The 22464-nt window shown below is 48.9% G+C and overlaps 1 protein-coding gene across 3 annotated transcripts in view; it reads left to right on the top strand.

Annotated features, from left to right (window-relative positions):
* LOC149363894 (uncharacterized) overlaps positions 1–22464 on the top strand; it is a 109625-nt gene that overhangs the window by 37048 nt on the left and 50113 nt on the right. For all 3 annotated transcript variants that reach the window (XR_016289129.1, XM_089573872.1, XM_089573871.1), the window contains exon 2: positions 3242–3509. Coding sequence is in view for 2 of the 3 variants with exons in the window: in XM_089573872.1 (XP_089429998.1) it covers positions 3242–3509 (268 nt within the window). In the remaining variant the exon portion in view is untranslated. The remainder of the gene's footprint in view (positions 1–3241; positions 3510–22464) is intronic.

The raw sequence follows: 22464 nt of genomic DNA, 5'->3' as shown, positions 1-22464 counted from the left end.
GCTTATAGCTTTTTGTCGTAGAGAGGTTGACGACAGCTTCTGAGATCAGATGGATCCAAACCATTGCTTGTGGCTCCAACTGAGGCATACGGTCCGGTTTTGAACGTACTGGCATTAAAGTGCTCGCGAAATGCGTTGCGACGTGGAATCAGTGTTCATGGCTTGGCTGTCTATATTTCCATTTTATACAGTACGGAAAACCGATTGTGTACTCGTTGAACCATACGATTTGGAGAAGGCGTCTGCCAAATGCGATTCTAGAAGAATTATACTATACTATACTATACTATACTATACTATACTATACTATACTATACTATACTATACTATACTATAGTATACTATACTATAGTATACTATACTATACTATACTATACTATACTATACTATACTATACTATACTATACTATACTATACTATACTATACTATACTATACTATACTATAGTATAGTAAAGTATAGTATAGTACTGTACTGTACTGTACTGTGCTGTGCTGTGCTGTGCTGTGCTGTGCTGTGCTAGGCTAGGCTAGGCTAGGCTAGGCTAGGCTAGGCTATGCTATGCTATGCTATGCTATGCTTTCCCGGCTTTCCCCGTCAAAGGACCGCTAGTGTGACAAAACAGGCAGTGGCAGATGAAGGGGGATAATCACCTCCTTCTGTGTCCCGGGATAGACCCGTCTCGGCCGACGCCATTGGTTGGAATGGGGTCCTTTGACGGGGAAAAGCCGCTGCGGTCTTGAATTGTATCCGACTATGTACTATACTATGGACGGGAGAAACGTTTGATGGCTGTCAGAGATAGTAATTTGAGAGTTTTGTAAATTGGGACAGGAATATATGTGTATATTCTCCGCTTGTCTGCGGCTGACTGTCAGGCCGCCACCGTATACCCCGTAATCTCAGTCAGCACACCGTGTGCCCATAAGTCGCTCGCAATGTTGTTTTGACATACAAATCACCACACTCGAAGAAATCTTCCATACGTAACGGCCGCAAGGCGCCACTGTGTAGTTAATATGAACAGCGTATGCTCTCAGCAACTGTAGCAGGCAATAATGCAAGCTCTTGTAACACAAGTAGCAGCTGTAGTTGTTGTTATAGTTATATAGTCGTTGCAGTAATAGTTGCGGTTACAACGAGCGTTAATTTGGCTGTCAGACTGAATGACCAGGACAGGCTCTAATACAAAATTATCTCACTCTTTCTCTACAAGCTTATACAGATACCCCAGAGGGCTTTTGTCCGTCGTGTGGCTGTTCAGCACACGTCTTCGGACTGCCTCCGTGCAATAACCCCTGGACAGCACTCTCGCGAAATTTCCACGTGCATGCACCGTACGGGGGTCACTGAGCCCGATCTTCTTCGAAGACGCGCCTGACAGCTCCCGTTCTCAGCCTGATGTGCGCTGCGGCGTCGGCGTGCAATTACGTGGGTGGCTCGATCTCCATTGGCTCGTGATGATGGCTGCGTGCTGCTTTGGCTAATTCGGCGCGACTCTTTAATGAGTCGCTCTTCCCCCTTCCTCCTCGCTGTATTTGCAGTACCACACGCGTGCGTTGATTCACTTGTCTATAAACGTATGACCCGTCTCGCAGACAGCATCTGCCAACACTGGCTGCTGTCTTCTCCACCGGCGGCCCGCCACCGTTGACGGGAGCACATCCGGCCTTGTTAGATCCACGGTCGCCGGCGCCATGAGTCGCCGGTTTTCACTACGCGCGCTTCACGTATACGCGCAGCGTGCTTGAATTCGGCCTTCAAGCCGCTTGATGAACCGTCTGTCTCGTTAATATGTGCGCTTGAACGACGGGGTGGCCTCTCGAGTTCGCTTTCACGGGCACGCGTTTGCTCCGTCACGTCTTTCGTGCTGTGAGGGCCAGCGTATATATACATGTATATATATATATATATATATATACGATAGCTTTCTCCACGCTGCATATGTATCTCATCGAATAATCTGGCGTGGGAAACACAGACTCGAGCCGTCAAAGATGTTTAGCTTCCCTTAATGCTCTTTGAAAAGCTTCGCGTAGAAAGTTTCGATGAAAACTTGGCTTCATACTCCGCTCAGTATACTCATGCATGCTGCAGATAGCATTTAATGACGTCGGCGTATGAGCGGTAGTCACTCATCGATCACATATCGAGCTTTAAACACTGACTCACTGCTTTCTTACACGCAGAGTATTTGCTTTGCTTCCCCGCGTGCTCTGTTAGCTATGCTTTGTTTTAAATTTGTGATATGTCGTCGTCAGCGCGGCAGGCGCTGGAGGGCTGTCGATATGCGCGATTTTGTTGTAAGTAGAGCTCGAATCATTTCCTGGATTGCTCAATCTCGTCAGTAGTGGCGAAAAAATAAATTATTATCTTTGTCAAGCTTAGCCAGAACCTCCATACCACTTTCTCAAGTTGTATCAGTCACTATTTTTGCGATCGTCGCTTACAGTACTATATACACTACTATTCAGTTTCTTATCAAAAAAGAAGGAAGATTAAGAACAAGCAAAGAAATAAATAAGTTGCTCATCCCATCTACACCGCGTGGTCGCAATGTGAATGTTCATACTCGCAGGGATCTCTACTGTCAGTTGGAAAGAAGAATGCAGCCAATACTAGTTTTGCATATCACGCAGAATTGACGGTAAAGTCCTCTATGTCGTCCATGCATCGTACGTTCTTTTAGGCTGCTAGGCCATTAGACAGAGTCTTCGCATTGGGTAAGGTAATGTGCGGAGATTCTTCTCGAGAGTCTGCTTATGAGCGCCTAATCACGTGTGCGATCAGACACGATCAAGACGATGCGCAAGAAAAACGTGTAAAATCAACCTACATCACCCTTTGGCGACCTCTATAGTCCATGTGGGGCGGGCCGTATTAACTGCATGCATCGTTGCAAGTATACGCTGAACTCTGATACGCACTCCCTTTCTTTATATAATTGTATTTTAGCACACTCCCTTTCTATAAAAGGGAGTGTGCTAAAATACACTTTACTCCCTTTGTACTACTTCCTTTATAGAGTGTAGCTTCATGCAGCTATTTTTGAACCATGCGAGTAAATGACGATGATTACGATTGCCTGCAGTATATGTCGATGCATCCTACGCATATCCTCGGTGCAGATATAGTCGTTCGTGAGATCTGTTCCGTATGACGCCGTCCTGTCACACGCTGTACAACGCTGATACGGTCCAGTGTTCGAACTGCAGTTCCTCCTCTGTTTACCCTTCCGCAGGCGCATGTTCCCCGCCTACAAGGTGCGCGTGTCTGGTTTGGACAAGAAGTCCAAGTACATCCTCCTCATGGACATCGTTGCCGCCGACGACTGCCGCTACAAGTTCCACAACAGTCGGTGGATGATCGCCGGGAAGGCGGACCCGGAGATGCCCAAGCGGATGTACATCCATCCCGATTCTCCCTCCACTGGGGAGCAGTGGATGCAGAAGGTGGTCTCCTTCCACAAGCTAAAGCTCACCAACAACATCTCCGACAAGCACGGCTTTGTGAGTACTTCGTGTTTCCCTTTTGTTTCCCTCCTCGCTGGCTTACATTCTGTTCGTGATAGGAGGCGTGGGAAATCGGTTACTCTGGATGAAAGAGCAAAGAATGCACGGAGCTGCGTTGTTCATATGAGCACCAGCAGTGGTGTTGGCCGCTTGCGTTTCGATCTGATAGTATTGTTCACGGAGCGCATACGCGACCAAGTAATGCAGGATCACTAGCCATGTTCTCGTACAGGTAATAAAACCTCACTGGTTCGGAGAGCTCTATACTGCGTACAGGCACGTGCTCAGTCAAGTAAACAGCCCTTTTCATCCATAGCCTGAAAACAGTTCTTTATTGGTTTCCCATAGCGGCAGTGCCACTATATGGCTATTGAAGGAGCCTGTAGCAATCGTCATATACCTTACAGGCATATGACAGCATTTCAATGAAGACAGTGATACCAAAAACAACCCAATTAGGGTACGGATATGTCCACGCTTGATGTTTTAACTTTGTCGCATTCAATAAATCTACAAAGGTCATGCAGTTAAACTAAATACGTCGCTCTTGTACTGATCTTAACTGGCATTTATCTGCGAAGTTCAGCCCCACCAAGCACCTCACGAACGCGATTTGCGCGCCGGCATACGAGTATCTGCAAAAGAAGAACGAATGTGAAAAAAATTTAGCAGCAGGAAAAAAAAAGGTTACCCTGTCTCGCTGCCGCATACGGATTGCCCCACACCGAAACCTTTCGACACTGAAAGTATTTCGCAAAGTTTTCGAGAACCTTGACGAAACATGTTGAACTTAGAAAAGCGCAATAAAAAGACAGGGACAAGAAGAAGAAGAAGCACGCAGGACAAACGCTTGTCCTGCGTGCTTCTTCTTCTTCTTGTCCCTGTCTTTTTATTGCGCTTTTCTAAGTTCAACATGTATTACCAACTCGCCCAACTTTCTGCATTGCTTGACGAAACATGACGAGACCGTAACGAAACGCGAGAAATTTAATCAACGCAGCTGCCTGTGCCTCCGCAATGGTCTCCACCTCACCATCCAACACACACGCGCGGCAGTGTACTGGCTGGCACACTCGATGCGTGCCGTCATGGTTCAGGCCACAAATACCCATTTGCCTGCTGAATCAGTGTGGAGTATGTAAAAATAGGGGGAAGGGCACTAGCGTTATACACTGGGTGGCGAAACTCGGCTTGATAGCATATGCCCGTGGTCTCCTCTAAAGTTAGTTGGTTAATGGAGTTTAACATCCCAAAGCGACTCAGGCTATTAGGGACGCCGCAGTGGAGGGCTCCGGATAATTTCGACCACCTAGGATTCTTTAACGTTTACTGACATCTCGCAGTACACGGGCCTCTAGCATTGCACATCTATCGAAATACGACCGCGGCGGGCGGGATCGAACCCGCGTCTTTCGGGTCGGGAGCCGAGCCCCATACCTCCGAGCCACCGTGGTGACTGGTCTGCTTCTCAAAAGCGTCCGTGCCGATCGGCTGAGAATCGGCCGGACGCAGCGTCCGATGCTCATCTGGCTCGGCACATACTCTATGGCTCCCTCCCCATCCATATCCGCCCCGGACACTCACACACAAGCGCACACACACAGTCGATTGAGGCTGCACTTTGTTTGCCCGAAACAGAGCATAAAGCGACGCCGCTGGAGCCCGCCCCGAGACGAGCAAGACCCGCCTCTTCATCCAGCGGGAACCCTGCTTGCGAACAGCCGTGTTTGCGTCTTCATCTCGCCGATGCCCGCCTCGAGATCTCCCCCTCCTTCCGACGGTTCCTCCGCGACCACCTCTCTCTGCCCACCTCCTGCGCCTCCCCCCACCCCTAACCCTCACTCACACGAGCTCACGCACAAATATGAGACGGAGAGCTCCAGCTCTGGTACCGCGGGCAAAGGGCTGCCGCGCGTGTTTTCGCTTCGTTCTCACGACAGACATCCTCCGCCTCCCGCTTGCTTGCTTGCTTGCTTTCTGTGTTTCGAGCTCCCTCACTCACTACAGCTGGCACTGTGCTTGCTGCCCGCTAGAAGCCTCGGGAGCAGATCCGAGGCAGGTATAGCAAGGAATACGGCACTCAGAAAAACCCCGGTGCCTTCAGTCTTATGCTCTCGAAGTCAACCGTGAGCTCTTTCGGATCGGGTTCAATCTTCCGAAAGTCGGCACGCTTTCCGCCGTCCCTGAGATTTACCATTTCTTATCCCCGTTTGTACACTAGAAAAAAAGGGGGAGGGGGGGGGGGGGGCTGCGAAACAACAAAAAAATATACGAATTTTTGCCCGTCTTTCGTTCCCTTTTGTTCCCACGGCGCTGAACGTTCAGCGTGTTTGTCCGCCAGATGCTCCTCGGAGAGGAGCATGTTTGCCGTCAGCCACGGAGGTCCCCTGTTGGCTCCTCCGTCGACCTGCAGGCGGCGAGCCTTTGCGCCGCGGACTCCTCTTTTGAGTGTCCACACTCTCGTTCAGGCCTGTTTGTGTGCGTTCCAGGCTTCTGCAGGCCGGTGCACAACTCCTCAGCGCGTGTGCGCACGTATATAGGCTCGTGGCTGTTTGCACGCGCGCGCGGCGGTGCCTGTGAACGGCGCGGTAGGTCAGAGGTCACCTGCGTCCCCGTCGCCTTCACAAGCCCTGCCGGCTGCTATCACGCGGGAATCGCTCCATAATGTGCAGCTGCGCCTAAAAGCCACGACTTCCCGTTTACCTCGAACAGAACAAGCATATACAGTCGAACCTCGTTATAACGAAATAATGGATATAGCGAAGGAATGACGATTCCCCTTGGAAGCTCAGTCAGCACGGGCTATAACGAAGATACGGCTATAACGAAGTAATTTCCGGGCCCCTTTAATTTCGTAATAACGAGATTCAACTGTAGTCAGCCAGTCATTCATTGCCGTTCAAGAAAAAATTTACCACCAGGCGTGTCTTGACTCCGCGAACTCGCAAGTCTTAGTTTCACCCTTCAGGGACGCTGCATAAACAATTAATTTGTTGATTTATTATTTAATTAATGTGCGTATGGATGTACTGATTAATTGATTTGTTGGTTCGTTGATTACTTTATTCGTATGCGGCATGAAAAGGTATGCAATGAGGTATGAAAGGGAGTTCTTACCCAAAGATTAAATTAATTTTTACTCTTGTGGTAAATATGATGAGTCAGAGATAAACGGTCAAACTGCAAAAAAAAAAAATGTAGGGATTTTACTTATACTTGTACCGTCCTTCATTGTAGTTTATAACGTGTTTTCTTTCATATTGCGCGTATATATGCGGCGGCTGATATCGTAGCAGCTCCTTAATCGAGATTCACTGTTCTAGACCGTCGCCATATGTTGTTGCGAAACAATTGATCGGGATTTCAGCTGTTAAAAAATAAGTTCAGTCCATACGTTTCTTTCAGAAGAAGCGATGCGGATTTTCGATTCGCGAAGTGATAATCGATCATGACTGTGCTTCTGGCGTGCATTTTAAACGATCTAAGTGAAGCTCTATAGAACGGTGAACTTGCTCCGCTCCATAAATTTCTTCCGACAAACGCCTCAATATCAAGCTGGGCGCCTGCAAAGAAGTTATGGAAATGCATGCACGTTTCAAGTCTAGTAATTTACATGCATGTGTGCGTATCTACGGGGCAGTTCTCTCGCAGATACGAACGGTTCTTTCTCCGCGTCTATTACGTGCCTCGCATTTTTTATCAGCTTAAGCACGCTCCTGTTTCACCTATGTAGGTGTGTAAATGCGCTCGTTTTGCACCTAAAACCGGTGATTTCAAGACGGCAAGAACGAAATAGAGTGCTAAAAGACATACCCTCTTCAGACATCTTTCTCGCCGGCTCAGAAACAAGAGACACGTGCAAAGCCTCTTTAACTCGCAATTTTCAAAACGTGACTCAGTAGGCGAGAACAGGTCAGGCCAGCCTCTTTGGAATCGTCTCACGCATGCCTCGAAGAAAGTCCCCCCGGAAACGCCGTTCGCAATTCACCGAGCGTCTCGATGTTGGTCACGTGATGCAGTACGCGCGTGTACGTTCTGCCGCAGAGTGTCGAGTTAACGACTCGGCCGGCGCCGAGCTGCGTCTCGTTACTTATCTCTCGATAATTATACGGTAATTAAACTGGTTAACGCATATGCATGCGCGTGAGCGATGGACTGGCCAGACAGGGACTGGCTCTGGCCGGCAGTTTCCACGCATACTAAATACGCAGGAAAGCGTGCAGGGGTACCGTTTTACGACGCGAAGAAGGTGGAACGCGTGCGCGAGCCTTTCTTTCCTCGGGTCGTTCGCGGTGCGCCTCTTTAACAGCCTTATGGAATCAGGTGGCCTCTTTACCTCGAGGAGCGCCATGAAGCGCCAACATGCCGTTTATACCTGAGAGGCCACGTGGCACGCACAAGGACCAGCCCTTTCGCTCCCCGCTGCTTCAAAGCCGGCAGTTGTTGTCTCGTACAAAGGAGTCTGTTTGAAGGAGGGTGACTGCTTGCGCTCACGCTGCGAAGACGGGGGGGAAAGACCCCCTACGAAGATGAAGTCCTCGCGGTGCATTATGCGCCCGCCCGGCGCATGTACACATACATACACGCAGATACGCGGCGGCGTTCTCGGACGAGGATGGCTTGTTTGCGCGAGCTGCTTCGGAGGCGAAACACTTTACAAACGCGCCGCGTCCCGCGCCGCAGTTCTGGTTTCCGTGCGCCCGTGTATGTAGGTATAGTACTCCCGGAACGGCTATTCATGAGTGTGCTGTGCGATGTCAATGCAGAACCCCAGGTGGTCGAAATTTCCGGAGCCCTTCATTACGGCGTCCCTCATAGCCTAAGTTGCTTCGGGACGTTAAACCCCAATAAACCAAACCAAACTGTTCATGACAATTTTTAATTCTCAATGCGCGAGAACGCGACAAAACACGAAGGTGCACAATAGGACGAAGCGCTTCGTCCTCCTGTCTACATTCGGTTTCGCTTTCAACTGGCGAATGATAGCTGTGACGTAAGAGAGAGGTTATAGGTCACGTGAGGCATGAAGAAACTGCGATATAATCCCTGCTTCATCATTTTAATTCACTGCAGTGCTGGAACCAGCCTTCGTCAACAGCCGGAATGACAACGAATGTAAAAGCACTGCTTGTATTGCAGTTTTTCATGCCTCAGGTGGCCTACAACCAATATTTGACGTCACAGTCACCATTCGGCTGTTGAAACTGTAACCGAAGCGGCACGCGAAAGAAATTTGATCATAAATTATTTAGCGATCATAGGAGAATACCGCGTGATAATCCATGTATAATAATGCCTTACGCATCATTACAAAGAAGTAAACATGCACCCAAAAGTTAGGTACCTATACTCCTTTAAAGGTGCACTGAAGAGGATTCTGAACATCTCTTTTTGCCGCGGGAACTCGATCTACACGTTCCTAGCATTCTTAGAAACTGCAAATTATTGCCCTGTATGGCCGATTTCCCTAATTAAATCGAATTAACGTCCGGCTCCCACCCTTTTTTTTAATTCTCCCTCGTACGATGGGCGGAGTCGACCAACGCGTGAAGTTCCTTTCAGCCAGCTCCGTGGAGGCTTTGCTTTCGCTTTATTTTGTTTTTTAGGTTTCCATGAATAAATAGCTTCATTCGCAGATAATATAGCCGCAAAATAAGCCCGCAGAAATAAACATACGCGCGGACTATTTGCTACTACGGACTACTACGTATTACTCCGCCGATGGCAGAGCGGCAAGCCGCCACGGGACTGGGTGAAAGGCACTCCACGCGTTGGTCGACTCCGCCCACCGTACGAGGCAGAATTAAAAAAAAAAGGGCGGGAGCCGGACGTTAATTCGATTTAATTAGGGAAATTGGCCACACAGGGCAATAAGTCGCAGTTTCTAAGAATGCTAGGAACGTGTAGATCGAGTTCCCGCGTTAAAAAGACAAGTTCAGATTCCTCTTCAGTGCACCTTTAAGCTACAGGAGCAGATTTAGGCTTTCGAGAGTTGTCCCTGCTTTTCGGCCTCGGTGTTCAGCAACTGCGCACCTGCTTAGCTGTTCTCTGCCATGTATGTGTATACGTGGCACACGGTGGCGGTCTTGGAGAAGGCAGTCTTCGATGCGCGATGACTCAGGTAGTGGCGCTGACTTGAGCCAAGATGGCGCCGACTTGAGCACAGTTACGTTCGCCGGGGCGGATTTTCTTTTTTGTTTACGGCGAGAGCTGTATACAAAACAGACCAAGGATTAAACGGTGTCGTTGTCATCCGTCGTATTAGAGAACGCAGCCGTTCAGCACCGAGCTAGAACAATGCGATGTACAGTCTCGGTCAAAAGTCGTAAGGCCAAAGGCTTTTCGCTTCAGCCGCATAACAGAGCCATTACGGCGCTATTAAAGACAGAAGGACCTTGCAATGCTAGCAGAAGGTTTCTACTGGATGTAGAGAAGCTTCCTGCTTGACCTGTGTCTTGAATGATGCTACACGGAGCGTTCTAGGATTATTCATTTGGTTGCAGGTGAACGCTTTGGCCTTAAGACTTTTGACCACGACTGTACGCGGCCGGAAAACAGGCTCTCTAAAATTTGCCGTTTAGGATGTTGTTCAGGTGGACTCAGCCCATGGGTGCAGACGGTGCAGCCACCCTTCTGACTCCTTTGCGGAGGAACACGGCAAGAAGTTTAAATTTGTTCTCCTTTTCCAGCTGAAGCTTTAAAAGGAAATCACGAAATGGCGAAGGCTGTGGAAAAATGAAGTAAACAGTGTCAAAAGAAGCAGCATAGAGGCCGAGCTATACCAAGAAGCCGTCGGAGCGTCTTCACGTATACGAAGCTGCGTCGGCCCTTACGGTGTAATAAACAGAGTGAAGCACCCGCTGTGGCGTGCAAACAAGCCCACCGGCGTGGACAGGTTTACAGCTCAATCGATCCAAGTGACGACGACCTCGCCGAAGTGCCTGCTTTAAATACCTGAGAAGCCATTCCGTAGGGTCGCATAGCAAGGCGTCGTTGGCCCCGCGGTGGAAACGGGCCGAGTAGTCGGCGCTGTTATAGAAGAACACGCTAGCGAGCACCGGCTATAACGGAGCGGACGTCTCTTCATTGGACTGTCAGTCTACTGCACATATTACGGGAGACGCCGCGCCATTTGAGAAAGCGAAATATCTCCGAGATATTTTTTTTTCTTTCGGAAGATTTCCCAAGCAGATTCTTTGTTTGGCGGGAAAGATTAAATATATTTGCAAGCAGTAAGACTAGGTGTTGCAGTAGAGTTTTTGTTGCGCTGAGCGGTTGCGATGTAGCTGTCGATCGTAAAGCTGCGCTTGTATTGCGGCCCTGAGGCGGTATACAAGAAACATGTGCTTCGTATGTTCTTAGTGGCGCCACAGCGGGCATGGATGACCGTTTGTAGTTGAGAAAATGATGAGAGAACAGCTCGATTCACTGAACACATGTAATTCAGGTCCCGTGGTGTCTTTTCTCACATGTAATCATTCTTAGAGAAGGAAGAAGTGATAGACGAAGAGATCGTACAGTCGGTTGCAGTTATAGCTAGTATTTGACAAGCCCATATGGCTTTTAAATGCCGATTTGGCCACTAACCTTACTTGTGTAGATTGTCTTATAACACTTATTATCTCACAAGAGAGCTGTTTTCAAACACTTTCGGTTGAATTATCGTCTGGTGACTGTTCAAAGAAATTTAGATAGAACTGGCTCAATATCAAGCACAGCTTTAACAGTGCTCTGGACGCATCCATGTCCAGCATTCTTGGACAAAAGTTTTGAATATCGGAATATTGTAATTTACTGTTATGGAAATATTGTTGGTAATGGTCTATTCACCCGATGAGTAGGAAAATATTTCTTTTTAAAGTTTTTCTCATTGCTCTCATCGAGCAGTTAAGTCTGCCACAGAAAACCAATGGGAAACGTTTTTGACGACAGAAAAAACGTGAATAGCAAAAGAATGCAAGCCTGCAGTCGGCATATCTGCGGATATATTGTTATTGTTATTGTTATATTGTTATTGTTATATTGTTATTGTTATATTGTTATATATTGTTATTGTGAAATCTTCCAATATATAAAAAAATTGCGTTCATAAACTCCTTGTCATTGGAAAATGCTTTTGTCCAGAATTGCTGGGTTATGCATTTTCATGACTGGTCGAAATGTCAGCAGGCATGATGCGCTATGAACGTACGCGCGTTTAATGTTAACCACATATCGTAAGCTGGAGTTTCATATAAAATGCCGAACGATACAGACTACGTGTTTGAATACATAATCTGCTGTAGTTCAGCAATGAATAGAGGCCCTTAGCTCCTCCTCCCCCGTTGTATTGAAGACGTACACGTAGGCTTCACGCGCGCATACCCGTTCCTTTCGCCTCATACCAGCGATGACGACGGCTCCTGCTGAACGCAAACTCCAGCTTGTAAATCCACGCGAATGTGCGCGAAGCGCGCGAGGAAGACAAAAAGAAAGACTGCAGAGGCAGGCCTTATTCGGCACTTAACGTTAGCAAGACAGCTTGCCTCCCGAACAGCACTCGGTCGTTACTTGGAATCCTCCCTCAGGCCACACCACATGCGATCAACCGCGCGCTCACCATTCCAGCCCCATAAAACGGGCGTTACGGAACGCCTCGGCACTTAGTGATTACCCTCCTCTCCTACTCCCCCTCCCCTCCCAGCAGTGCTTTTCTACTTGGCGTCTCTTCCCTCTCATCTCTTTCCTGCCAGCTACCTCTCTAGGCAGCAGTTAGAGCCAGTAGGTTGAGGAGGGCCCGGGGGAGGGGGGGGGGGGGGGGTAGAGGGGAAGCAGTGCTCTTAATTTTCCGCTCACTTCCTGATGCGCTGGTGGCCACTGAAGAGCCACTGCTTAAGCAGTCCATAATGGACAGAGCGTGTGCATTTAGCGTCGCAGCTCTATACATGTATATCGCCTGTTTTGGACACGCTTCGCTCCTCGTTTGCTACGGACACGGTGTGATAGTGTGTGCGGTATACACCTATATATAAGCGTTGGATTCGGTCAGCCCGGATCGCGGCTGCAGGATTCGTATACGCATGCGCGTGCACCGAGGCTAAGCAAGAGAGGAGGAGAGGATAGGATCACTGCGCCTTGTGTGGCAGTGACGCGCCCGTAATTGCTGCGTTGCCGCCAAGCAGTTACGCGGAGTCTCTCTCTCTCTCTCTTTTGTCCGGTGCGTCGTGTGCCATTTTCTCTCTTCCTTTCTCCTTCTCTCCTTATATCCGGGCGCGTGAGCCGGCGAAGACAATCCACGGACACGCCGTAATCGAAGGTTGCCGTAATGACACCTAAGTGCATGGTTGCGCTTAGTAGGTCGCGCATGTGCCGGCCGGGCCGTTGATTTGCGTGCTCCTTGTTGTAATACTTTATCAGCGGATCATTCTTGGCAAACGAGGACATTTACTTACTGAGTTGGAAAGAGAGAAAAAAGGGACAGATACGGAAGGTAGATGTTGAGAAGGGCGATGCTAACTCTGGCCAATCTTACCGGCTTCGATCTATGAAATGAAAACTGAAAATTGGTTTTAAGGAAAGGAAATGGCGCAGTATCTGTCTCACAGATATCGACGCACACCCGAACCGCGCCGTAATGGAAGGGACAAAGTTGAGAGAGTTAAAGAAGAAAGGAAGAAAGAGCTGCCGTAGTGGAGGGCTCCGGAATAATTTCGACCACCTGAGGATCTTTAGCGTGCACTGGCATCGCACAGCACACGGTCGCCTTTTGCGTTTCGCCTACAAACGCGGCCGCCGCGGTTGGGTTCGAACCCGGGTACTCCGGCTAAGTAGCCGAGCGCCCTGACCACTAAGCCACCACGGAGGGTCTTCGATCTATGCAGACTCACCACTGGACATGTAGTGGCTCAGGAGCTGGAAGGTTTCTTTTCGCGCAGGTATAGTGGACGGGCAGGCATTCTGAGATGAACTTTTCTGGGGCTATCATTTCTTCTAACATGACGCAACCGCCGCCCCAACGTCGTGTTACTCGTAAATACGAAAATTAAGTTGCTTTACTAAAAGGACTCAACAATGAGACGGGGCTCTGTTTGAGCAGAGTAGACCTGGGGTTAGTATCCATCCTATACCTTGTCCCTACTTTTGCCTCTCTTCGCCACTGGCAAGGCCAGGCTTGAATACCGTGTTTGGTAGCCGATGTTTGCATACAAAGTCTTGCTAACAACCTCGCGTGACGTCACCGACAGCATCTATTTGAATGGTAGAAGGTGAAGGAAAGAATGGTCAGAGGAATTGCCGCATAATGCGAGCCGACTTTTTGGCTTCCTTCGTCGGTACGAGTCTCGACATAGATATGGAGACCTTTAGCCTCCATATAAACGAGCCCCTTTGATGACCACTTTGTTTTGAAAAAGTCGGCCCTACTGGTAGCCGAAACGTCATCTCTTTAATCCAGCCAGTAGGCAGAGCACTCAGGCGGAAGCGGTGCCTTGAAGAGAGAGGGAGGGAAAGAACATCCTATACATCCGTGAACATCCATGCTGGACATCCTATACAAACACACTGAGCATGCCACCCGCGCACTCTTGGTCCCTTGCACGTGACGTTCCCCCCACCCCTCTTTTTTTTTCGATTTTCGTAAGCTTAGCGAAGGTAGCTCGTTGAGACAACCGCGTGACTGTATAGCGACCCAAACAGTACAGATAACGGCCCAGTATTGGAAATGGACGGTTTCACTCCAGTCCTTTGTAGGCCCAGCCTTTGCCGACACATTTGGTGTTGCTGGAGCCGGCTTTTGCAATACATGCGTTGCGCCGCTTCCGAAGACATCGCTCCATCTGTGTTTTATTTCATTGCGTTCAGATTTGTTGCGCAGTGCCGCACGGTGTACATACGAGCGCACTTGCAGAGCGTACAAGCATTTCATGTGCGTTGGGTCGTATGACGCCATTACCACTTTTGCCATCCGTCGTCGCTGCAACCGAGAGTCACGGTCATGATAAGCACCATGCATACGTGTTCTTTGGCAAGGAACAAGTCGTATTTCCACATGTTACGGCGTCCTTTCGCACCCGAATGACGCACATGCACGGAGCGACCTTCGCCTGCTCCAGAAGTGAGGAAACCTCGATTTCAGGGGGAAAGGGGTTGTGTACAGCTGTTGTGTTAGTGCAAGCAGGCGCTCGAGCGCCTGGAACGCGATCATGAAAAAATTTCTATAACGCAGACGCTGCCGTATATTCTGTTCTGTCAGCGAAACGATCAGCAGCCTTGCACGTCTTGCAGGCACGCAACTTATAGGGTGCGTGCTTTCGTAGACTCTGCAGCATAGAACGAATATATGCTGCATGCTATATAATGTATAGTGTGCGGTCATATATGTTACATGTACTATTGCGCTCAATATGAGTTGCAACGCGCGGTCATCGACCGGGGCTCGTTCCGTGGTGTGCCTCCTCCAAACAGTCGCTCGGAATTCTGGGAGAAACTTTTTCCTGAGCGGGGGTGCTGTTGTTTCCTGGAACAGCAGTTTCTCCCAGAATTCCGAGCCACTGTTCGGAGGAGGCACACCACGGAACGAGCCCCGGTCGATGACCGCGCGTTGCAACTAATATTGAGCGTGATAGTACATAGTATGCAGATACCGATGTATGTTAATTTCCAGCGAATAATTTGGCTTGCACAGGCGCAAGACAGTGTTTTTTTTTATGGTTTATGGAGTTGTAACGTCCCATAAGCGACTCAGGCTATGAGGGACGCCGAGTGAAGAACTTTAGAAATTTCGATCACCTGGTGCACTGACATCGCACAGTACACGGACCTCTAGCGTTTCGCCTCCATCGAAATTCGACTGCCGCGGACGGGACTGAACTTGCGCCTTTCGAGTCAGCAGTCGAGCTCCATAAACACTGAGCCACCGCGGCGGCTTAACAGTGTTTTTAAAAGACAGAATGCTGTGATTTATTTTTTAATAAATGCGTTACAGCAGATGTTCGCCCCTACAGGAGGCGCCGTGACACCTGTTTGTAATGGCGGCTTCAGTAATTAAAAAAAAATTACACCTCACACCAACATCAACAACCTTTGCGCGAATGTTGTAGACGCGTAATTGATATGAACCCACCCGGTTCTAGCAGCGGTGGCGGACGGTATCAGTTCCGTGTGTGCTCGAACGTGTCAGTTTGAAACAAGCCAGGTCAGGCACGTAGCCGTGATTTTGTACCTCTAAATGGGCTTTAGAAGTTCAGAGTATTATTTGTATTTGTACAAATAATGGATATAACGAATGAATGACGATTCCCCTTGGAAGCTCGGTCAACACTCGCTATAACGAAGCTACGGCTATAACGAAGTAATCGCCGGGCCCCGTAAACTTCGCTATAACGAGGTTCAACTGTACCTCCTGCCTCTCAGTGCACGCCGGTAGACTCGGTTGATGCCACGCGGTCGGAGGCTTCCGCCGCTCAGATTGAGATGTCAGCGCTCCGACGTCTGGGTCTTCGTGACCGCCAGCCACGGCACGCACGGTGGCTGCATGTCGACAGGACAGGTATACACGACGCCGAGAGACCGCCACTGACGAGGGCGCCAGCACGCGGCAAGCTGGGCATGCATAGGGTACGTGTAGCACTGTTCTGTACGGCGACGACCGCTCATGTGTATACGTGCGCGCATAGCACGAACAAGCAGCCGCGTGTACTGGGCATGCGCTGCGACAGTCAGCTCCAAAATTTCTGAGGAGCTTCTCCGCTCAACTCGAAGGAATTTTAACCACCGCGGCAGAGAAGTGACAAAGAGTCGTTCCTCGTTAATATAGACACTTTGGTTCCCGAGAGAAAGTATCCATTAAGCCAGTCGTCCGTAATAGCGAATCATGGAGAAAAACTGAAGGAAATATTCATTTAAAGAAACTTTTATGGTTTAGGGCCGCTTTTTTGCATAGTGGCGGGCAGTGAAGTCGAGACCGTGCAATCTTGGAAGCTCCAGAGAATGGGATCGAGGACCTCCTTGCGTCGCAGGACCCGGACACGCAACTTCGCTGTGTGAACCGGGGTGCCAGTTCCATGGCCCTACATGGCCTGGACACATGCGCGTAATGTGAGGACTGTGCGGTGGCCCTGAGATCTTGGATGGTCCAAACTCGCTTGCGAAATAAAGTTTTCCATCCATCCATCTTGGAAGCTCCAGGTGCATTATTCGGGTCGCCATTATCTTTAAAATCGTGCGGTGGAGGTATTCGCACGCCTAATGGTCCGTAAGATGCATGATGGCTCATCTTGGTGTGATGAAGTATTTCCTATACTATTCGGCTGTTTACATCCCAAAAACTCTGTGCTCACTCGGTTAGCAGCAGCTAAATGCGGCTTTCAACGTAGCGCACAGAAAGTTTTTTTTTTTTTCTCTCTCTCTCTCTCAGCCATTCATGCAATGTGGCAGATGGTAGAAGGTGCATCGACCGGGCACCTTACCACTGTGAAGCATGAAACCACACGTACTGTACACACAAAAGGCCATTACTAAGGCATTTGCACATCTGCACTGTCTTTCGTTGATTTCCTGCACTCAGAATGCAAGAGGCGGAACACTTTGCAGAGACACTCGGGATTCTGTCTCATCGCTGTCCATATTAACAGGACAAAAATACATGGGTCCCAATCTGCTCCGTAAATTTTCACCCTCTCCACTGACCGGACAAGGAGTTTCCGTATTAACGGGGCGTAAATACATTGAAAAAAATTTGGCCTCCGGAGAAATTTTCCATTATTCGAGATGTCCATATTAACGAAAGTCGTATTAACGGCAGTCGTAATTACGTCGAACGACAGTAGTCTATTTTCCATTAGTTCTACGACATAAATTTTCCATTCGAGATGTCCATATTAGCGGAAGTCGTATTAACGGCAGTCGTAATTACGGGGAACGACAGTAGTCTATTTTCCGTTAGTTCTACGACAGAAATTTTCCATTATTCGAGATGTCCATATTAACGGTAGTCGTATTAATGGCAGTCGTAATTACGTGGAACGACAGTAGTCTATTTTCCATTAGTTCTATGACAGAAATTTTCCATTCGAGATGTCCATATTAGCGGAAGTCGTATTAACGGCAGTCGTAATTACGGGGAACGACAGTAGTCTATTTTCCGTTAGTTCTACGACAGAAATTTTCCATTATTCGAGATGTCCATATTGACGGTAGTCGTATTAATGGCAGTCGTAATTACGTGGAACGACAGTAGTCTATTTTCCATTAGTTCTACGACAGAAATTTTCCATTCGAGATGTCCATATTAGCGGAAGTCGTATTAACGGCAGTCGTAATTACGGGGAACGACAGTAGTCTATTTTCCGTTAGTTCTACGACAGAAATTTTCCATTATTCGAGATGTCCATATTAACGGTAGTCGTGTTAATGGCAGTCGTAATTACGTGGAACGACAGTAGTCTATTTTCCATTAGTTCTACGACAGAAATTTTCCATTCGAGATGTCCATATTAGCGGAAGTCGTATTAACGGCAGTCGTAATTACGGGGAACGACAGTAGTCTATTTTCCGTTAGTTCTGCTACAGTATCTACGAGTGTGAGTGTGAGCGACGTGAGCGACAACGACGCTTTTTCTTCCTTCGTGAACAGTTTCCTTCTGGACGAACAATAGCCATAAGACATTTTTCGACTTGAATGCAGAAATAACATAATTCGTTTTTTGTGCCCTTTGACATTGTAGTACACCTGCCTCTCTCGACAACAGTAGCTCCCCCCCCCCCCCTCCTTCATTTGATCTGTTCTTCTTTCATTTACCTTCCGTCCGTCCGGCAGGACGCAGACCAGGCCTCCGCGGTGGCGACTGCCAGTCTCGCCGAGACGCTTGGCCGGCGGCGCCAGGACTACCCGCCTTATCCACCAGATTCGTGCGAACGATAAGCGCGAGACAAGGGCAATTTACAGCCGCGCTCGACGGCGGCAGAAGCGGTGGCGGCTGAGAGGGGACACCCCTCTCCTCTCCTGCTTTTTCTCTCCTATCGATTCCCTGAAAACGGGCTCCCCACTCGCTTCTTGCCAGCGTCGCGCAGCGCGCCAGGGGCTGCCGTGTTTGGCGACAGCCCCCACTTGCGTGCTTAGGCGTTGTGTGCGTGCGTGCGTGCGTGCGTGCGTGCGTGCGTGCGTGCGTGCGTGCGTACGGGTCTGCTTGAGGAGAGCACTCGGCTGCACCTTGTGCGCATGTGGTGGGCTGGAACGGAGCCCGCTACCGAAATACGCTGGCAGGGGGGCTTTCTGACTCGCCGTGTGCATTTGCGTCGATGTATAGACAGTCAGTTTGCTGAAATGCGCGTGCGGGCATGTTGGTGATTCATGATCGACGTGAACGGCCCAGAAAGGTTTGGTTTCGTTTATTGCGGTTTAGCGTCCCGAAGCAACTTAGGCTATGAGGGACGCCGTATTGAAGGGCTCCGGAAATTTCGACCACCTGGGGTTCTTTAACGTGCACTGACATCGCACAGCACACGGGCCTCTAGAATTTCGCCTTCATCGAAATTCAGCCGCCACGGCCGGGATCGAACCCGCGTCTTTCGGGTCAGCAGCCGAGCACCATAACCACTGAGCCACCACGACGGCAGGCCCAGAAAGGGATGGGAAGAATTCCCTTTGCACTTCGAGTTTCTTGCGCGCTGTTCACGTCGCGATGAAGTGGTCTCGATGATGTTATTTATTTATTTATATTACCGGTCAGAGACAAGGGCATTACAAAGGAAAAATCTCCGTATAATTTCTTTCGTACCATTTTTACCTTGGGCACCAGTAGGGTACAGACAGCCGGGGATTGCCTGATGATGATGATGATGATGTCCTCAGGTTTAACGGCACATACCCGCGTCAGGGGATTGGCCAGGGTGCATTGCGGATACAAACGCACTCATGTACAAGGAGTGGAGTATCTTGATAATTTTGCGACTAAGAGCTAGGATATGTACAAAATAAAAAATACGGAAAAGAAAAACTAGTGAATTCACATTCTAGCAGAGGAATCTACCAGATGAAATTATATTTTCGTGAATAAAATCACACACTGGTTTCAGGGCATATCCCTTGGCGCTTGGCCCGAAGGATAGGAGAATCGGAATAGATAGAGGAAGCCCGAGTCGAGCGAGGCTGATCTCCAAGTAAATTCTACGGAGAGCAGCGAACCGCCGGCAGGAAAGGAAAAAGTGTTCTATGGACTCAGCCTAGTGTCGTTCACTTCTTCCCTCTCTAGTGTGCAATGTCAGAAAGTGCTTTCATGGTGCTAGGCGTTTAGTAGATTAACTAATTCATCGCGAAATAACTACTTCGAAATAAGACGCGGGGATCATACGGATGCGTGTTTGTGCAGTTAACCAAGCGCAAAAATGTATTGCTGTTCACCCGCACTTTGGCCTTACTACACGACGCGTTCCGTGTACGTACCGAGCCGGAATAGCCATATCTGTTATTGGCATAGTGGCTCCTGGCTAAGTCTTTCTACCTGTCAGCGAGCGATGAATAATACCGGTTTGGTTTGGTTTGGTTTGGTTTATGGTGTTTAACGTCCCAGAGCGACTAAGGCTATGAGAGACGCCGTAGTGGAGGGCTCCGGGAATTTCGACCACCTGGGGTTCTTTAACGTGCACTGACATCGCACAGTACACGGGCCTCTAGAATTTCTCCTCCAAAGAAATTCAGCCGCCGCGGCCGGGGTCGAACCCGCGTCTTTCGGGCCAGCAGCCGAGCGCCGTAACCATGCACTCAGCCACCGCGGCGGATGAATAATACCGGTGGTATCAGCGCTGTCTTTCCTCTCTTTGACGGCGATGTGCCAAGCGGTCGCAATGAGTACTACGCGGTGATCTTTCCTTTGTCCGGTCGCATTTAGATTTGCAGCCATTGAGTAGCGATGTCTTCTCTTTTCGTGCTGCGTATATCAACCAAGACTGCGGCCTCGAGGCCAGTTCCTGAACGAGGCAACACAACTGATTTGATGATGGCCCCAAATTAATGATGAAAAACGTGCCAATTTCTTCCTGCAATACTCCACTCTTCTTGCGTTAGCACCGGTACACACTGCAATTTTATCAACGTCAGTCACCTGTAACGCTGTAAGTGACGCCGTATGGAACTTATCGAACCTGGAAACTTCGCCAGATTTTTGTTGTTGTTGTTGTTTTTATTAGGAGCGACATTAGAGAAGCGTATACTCGATGCTAATTAGCGTGCATCCACGCCGATAGTTCTCGTGGTTTGAAGGGGGAAAACCGAAGCTCAGATTCCCTCTCCCACCGTATATATACAGCAGGCGCTATATTTCGCCTCATTGTTATCCGCGGCCTCGCTTTCCGTGTTCCTGTAGAGCAGGCCTTTACCTCGGAACGTTAGCTTTCAGGCCGCGCTAAGTGAGTAAACCCCTCCGTAATCTAAAAACACGGGCGTTCACGCCGAGTGCTTCGATTAGGTGCAGATTAGTCGCAGAGAATCTACACGTATACAGGCGCACACGTGTCCTCGTGCGGCACGAACAGGGTATGAGCACACACACATACACGCGCGCCCTGCTTTTCCAGAATAAAACAACCTTTCCTGTGCAGTGTAAACTGTGTTGTGTGTGTGTGTACTTCCCGTATGGCGCCGACTGTATCGGGAGGCAGGAAGCAACGAGTAGGCGAAAAACGGCCAAAATATAAAGCACGCGGAAAACTAGTTGCGCCTCGCTTCTCGGAGATTAGCTCCGCAGAATGTCTTTCCACCCTCGGCGACGCAGAGAGAGTATACACTCGGGGCTAACAAACACCTTTATATATTTACCGGGTCTATACAGCGCGAGCAGGCCACCAACGAACTGGTCGATCCGATCCGTGCGGCGGTGTTGGGAGTGTAGTATATATACCTTCCGCGTAGGAAGCTCCGCGCCGTTCGACGCGTCTCGCCTAAGCGGCTTTGTACCGTCGCGCTCCCGCGCGCGACTTGTTGGAACCTCCGCTCCAACAGTTCGCGCACGGCGCGTGTGATTTGAGCCGTGTCCGTTCTCTATAGCTCCTCCTCCTCTCCACCCCCTCCCCCCTCTCCTCCACTTCGGGAGTCTTTTCTTAGTATATATTTTCATCTGGCTAGTTCATTTTCTCGAGTCTGCCGGCAGCGGATCGATTTTGCAGCGCTATCGCTGACACAGTCGCAAGCCTTTAATGGCCCGCGTGTAGACAGCTTGTGTGGCTGATCGGTCAGCTGAAACTTTCGATCATTGCTGTTACTAGATAGATTTCTGGTTAGAGAAAAAGATAAGGGGCTTTGTATAGCGCGCGGACAAAATCCGTAAACGCATTGCATTGAGTGTTGGGTTAGCGAGGATTAGCTAGCACTTTCCACTTTTTAGCTTATTCGGAAGTCAAGTGAGACGACTGATTGATCTTTTTTTTTACCTAGCCTGCTCTACACACCAAGGAATTCTTGTCTTATAAAACCGGTCTGTAGACGGTCTATAGACTTCTTATATTAAATCTTTCCTTTTGTCTGTTCATAGTTAATAGCCTTTCGATATAAAAAGCCTACTAAAAGTTTATGGCCATGAATCTATCGATTGTCTATAGACCGTCTACAGGATTTGTATGGCCTAGAGATTAGTCTGTTGGTTATGTCCATACAAAATCTATAGACTATAGACAGAAGTCTATGGTAGTCTATAGACTGGCTACAGCAATTTCCGCAAGGGTTCTTTTCAGATTTGATTTTCAGCGTGTTCCGAGGTCAGGTTCTAGTTTTGTTGCTTGCAGTCCTTGCGTGTATAGTTTCAGACGTGTATCGTTCACGCCGACGCCTGCGGCTGCTTTGGCTATTGTCGATAGCTAATGATGTTGTACCGATACGCAGAAACAAGCTCGGAGCTTTGTTATCTTCGGACATAGGCCGTTTCTCACGCAAGCTAAAAAATGATGTAAACAGAACAAGCTAGTTTATTTTTACTTGCTTTTC

This window comes from Amblyomma mixtum, chromosome 2 (assembly GCF_055824585.1).
Source record: "Amblyomma mixtum isolate Tamu chromosome 2, ASM5582458v1, whole genome shotgun sequence".
NCBI classification, from domain to species: domain Eukaryota; kingdom Metazoa; phylum Arthropoda; class Arachnida; order Ixodida; family Ixodidae; genus Amblyomma; species Amblyomma mixtum.
This window is presented reverse-complemented; position numbering and strand designations above follow the sequence as displayed.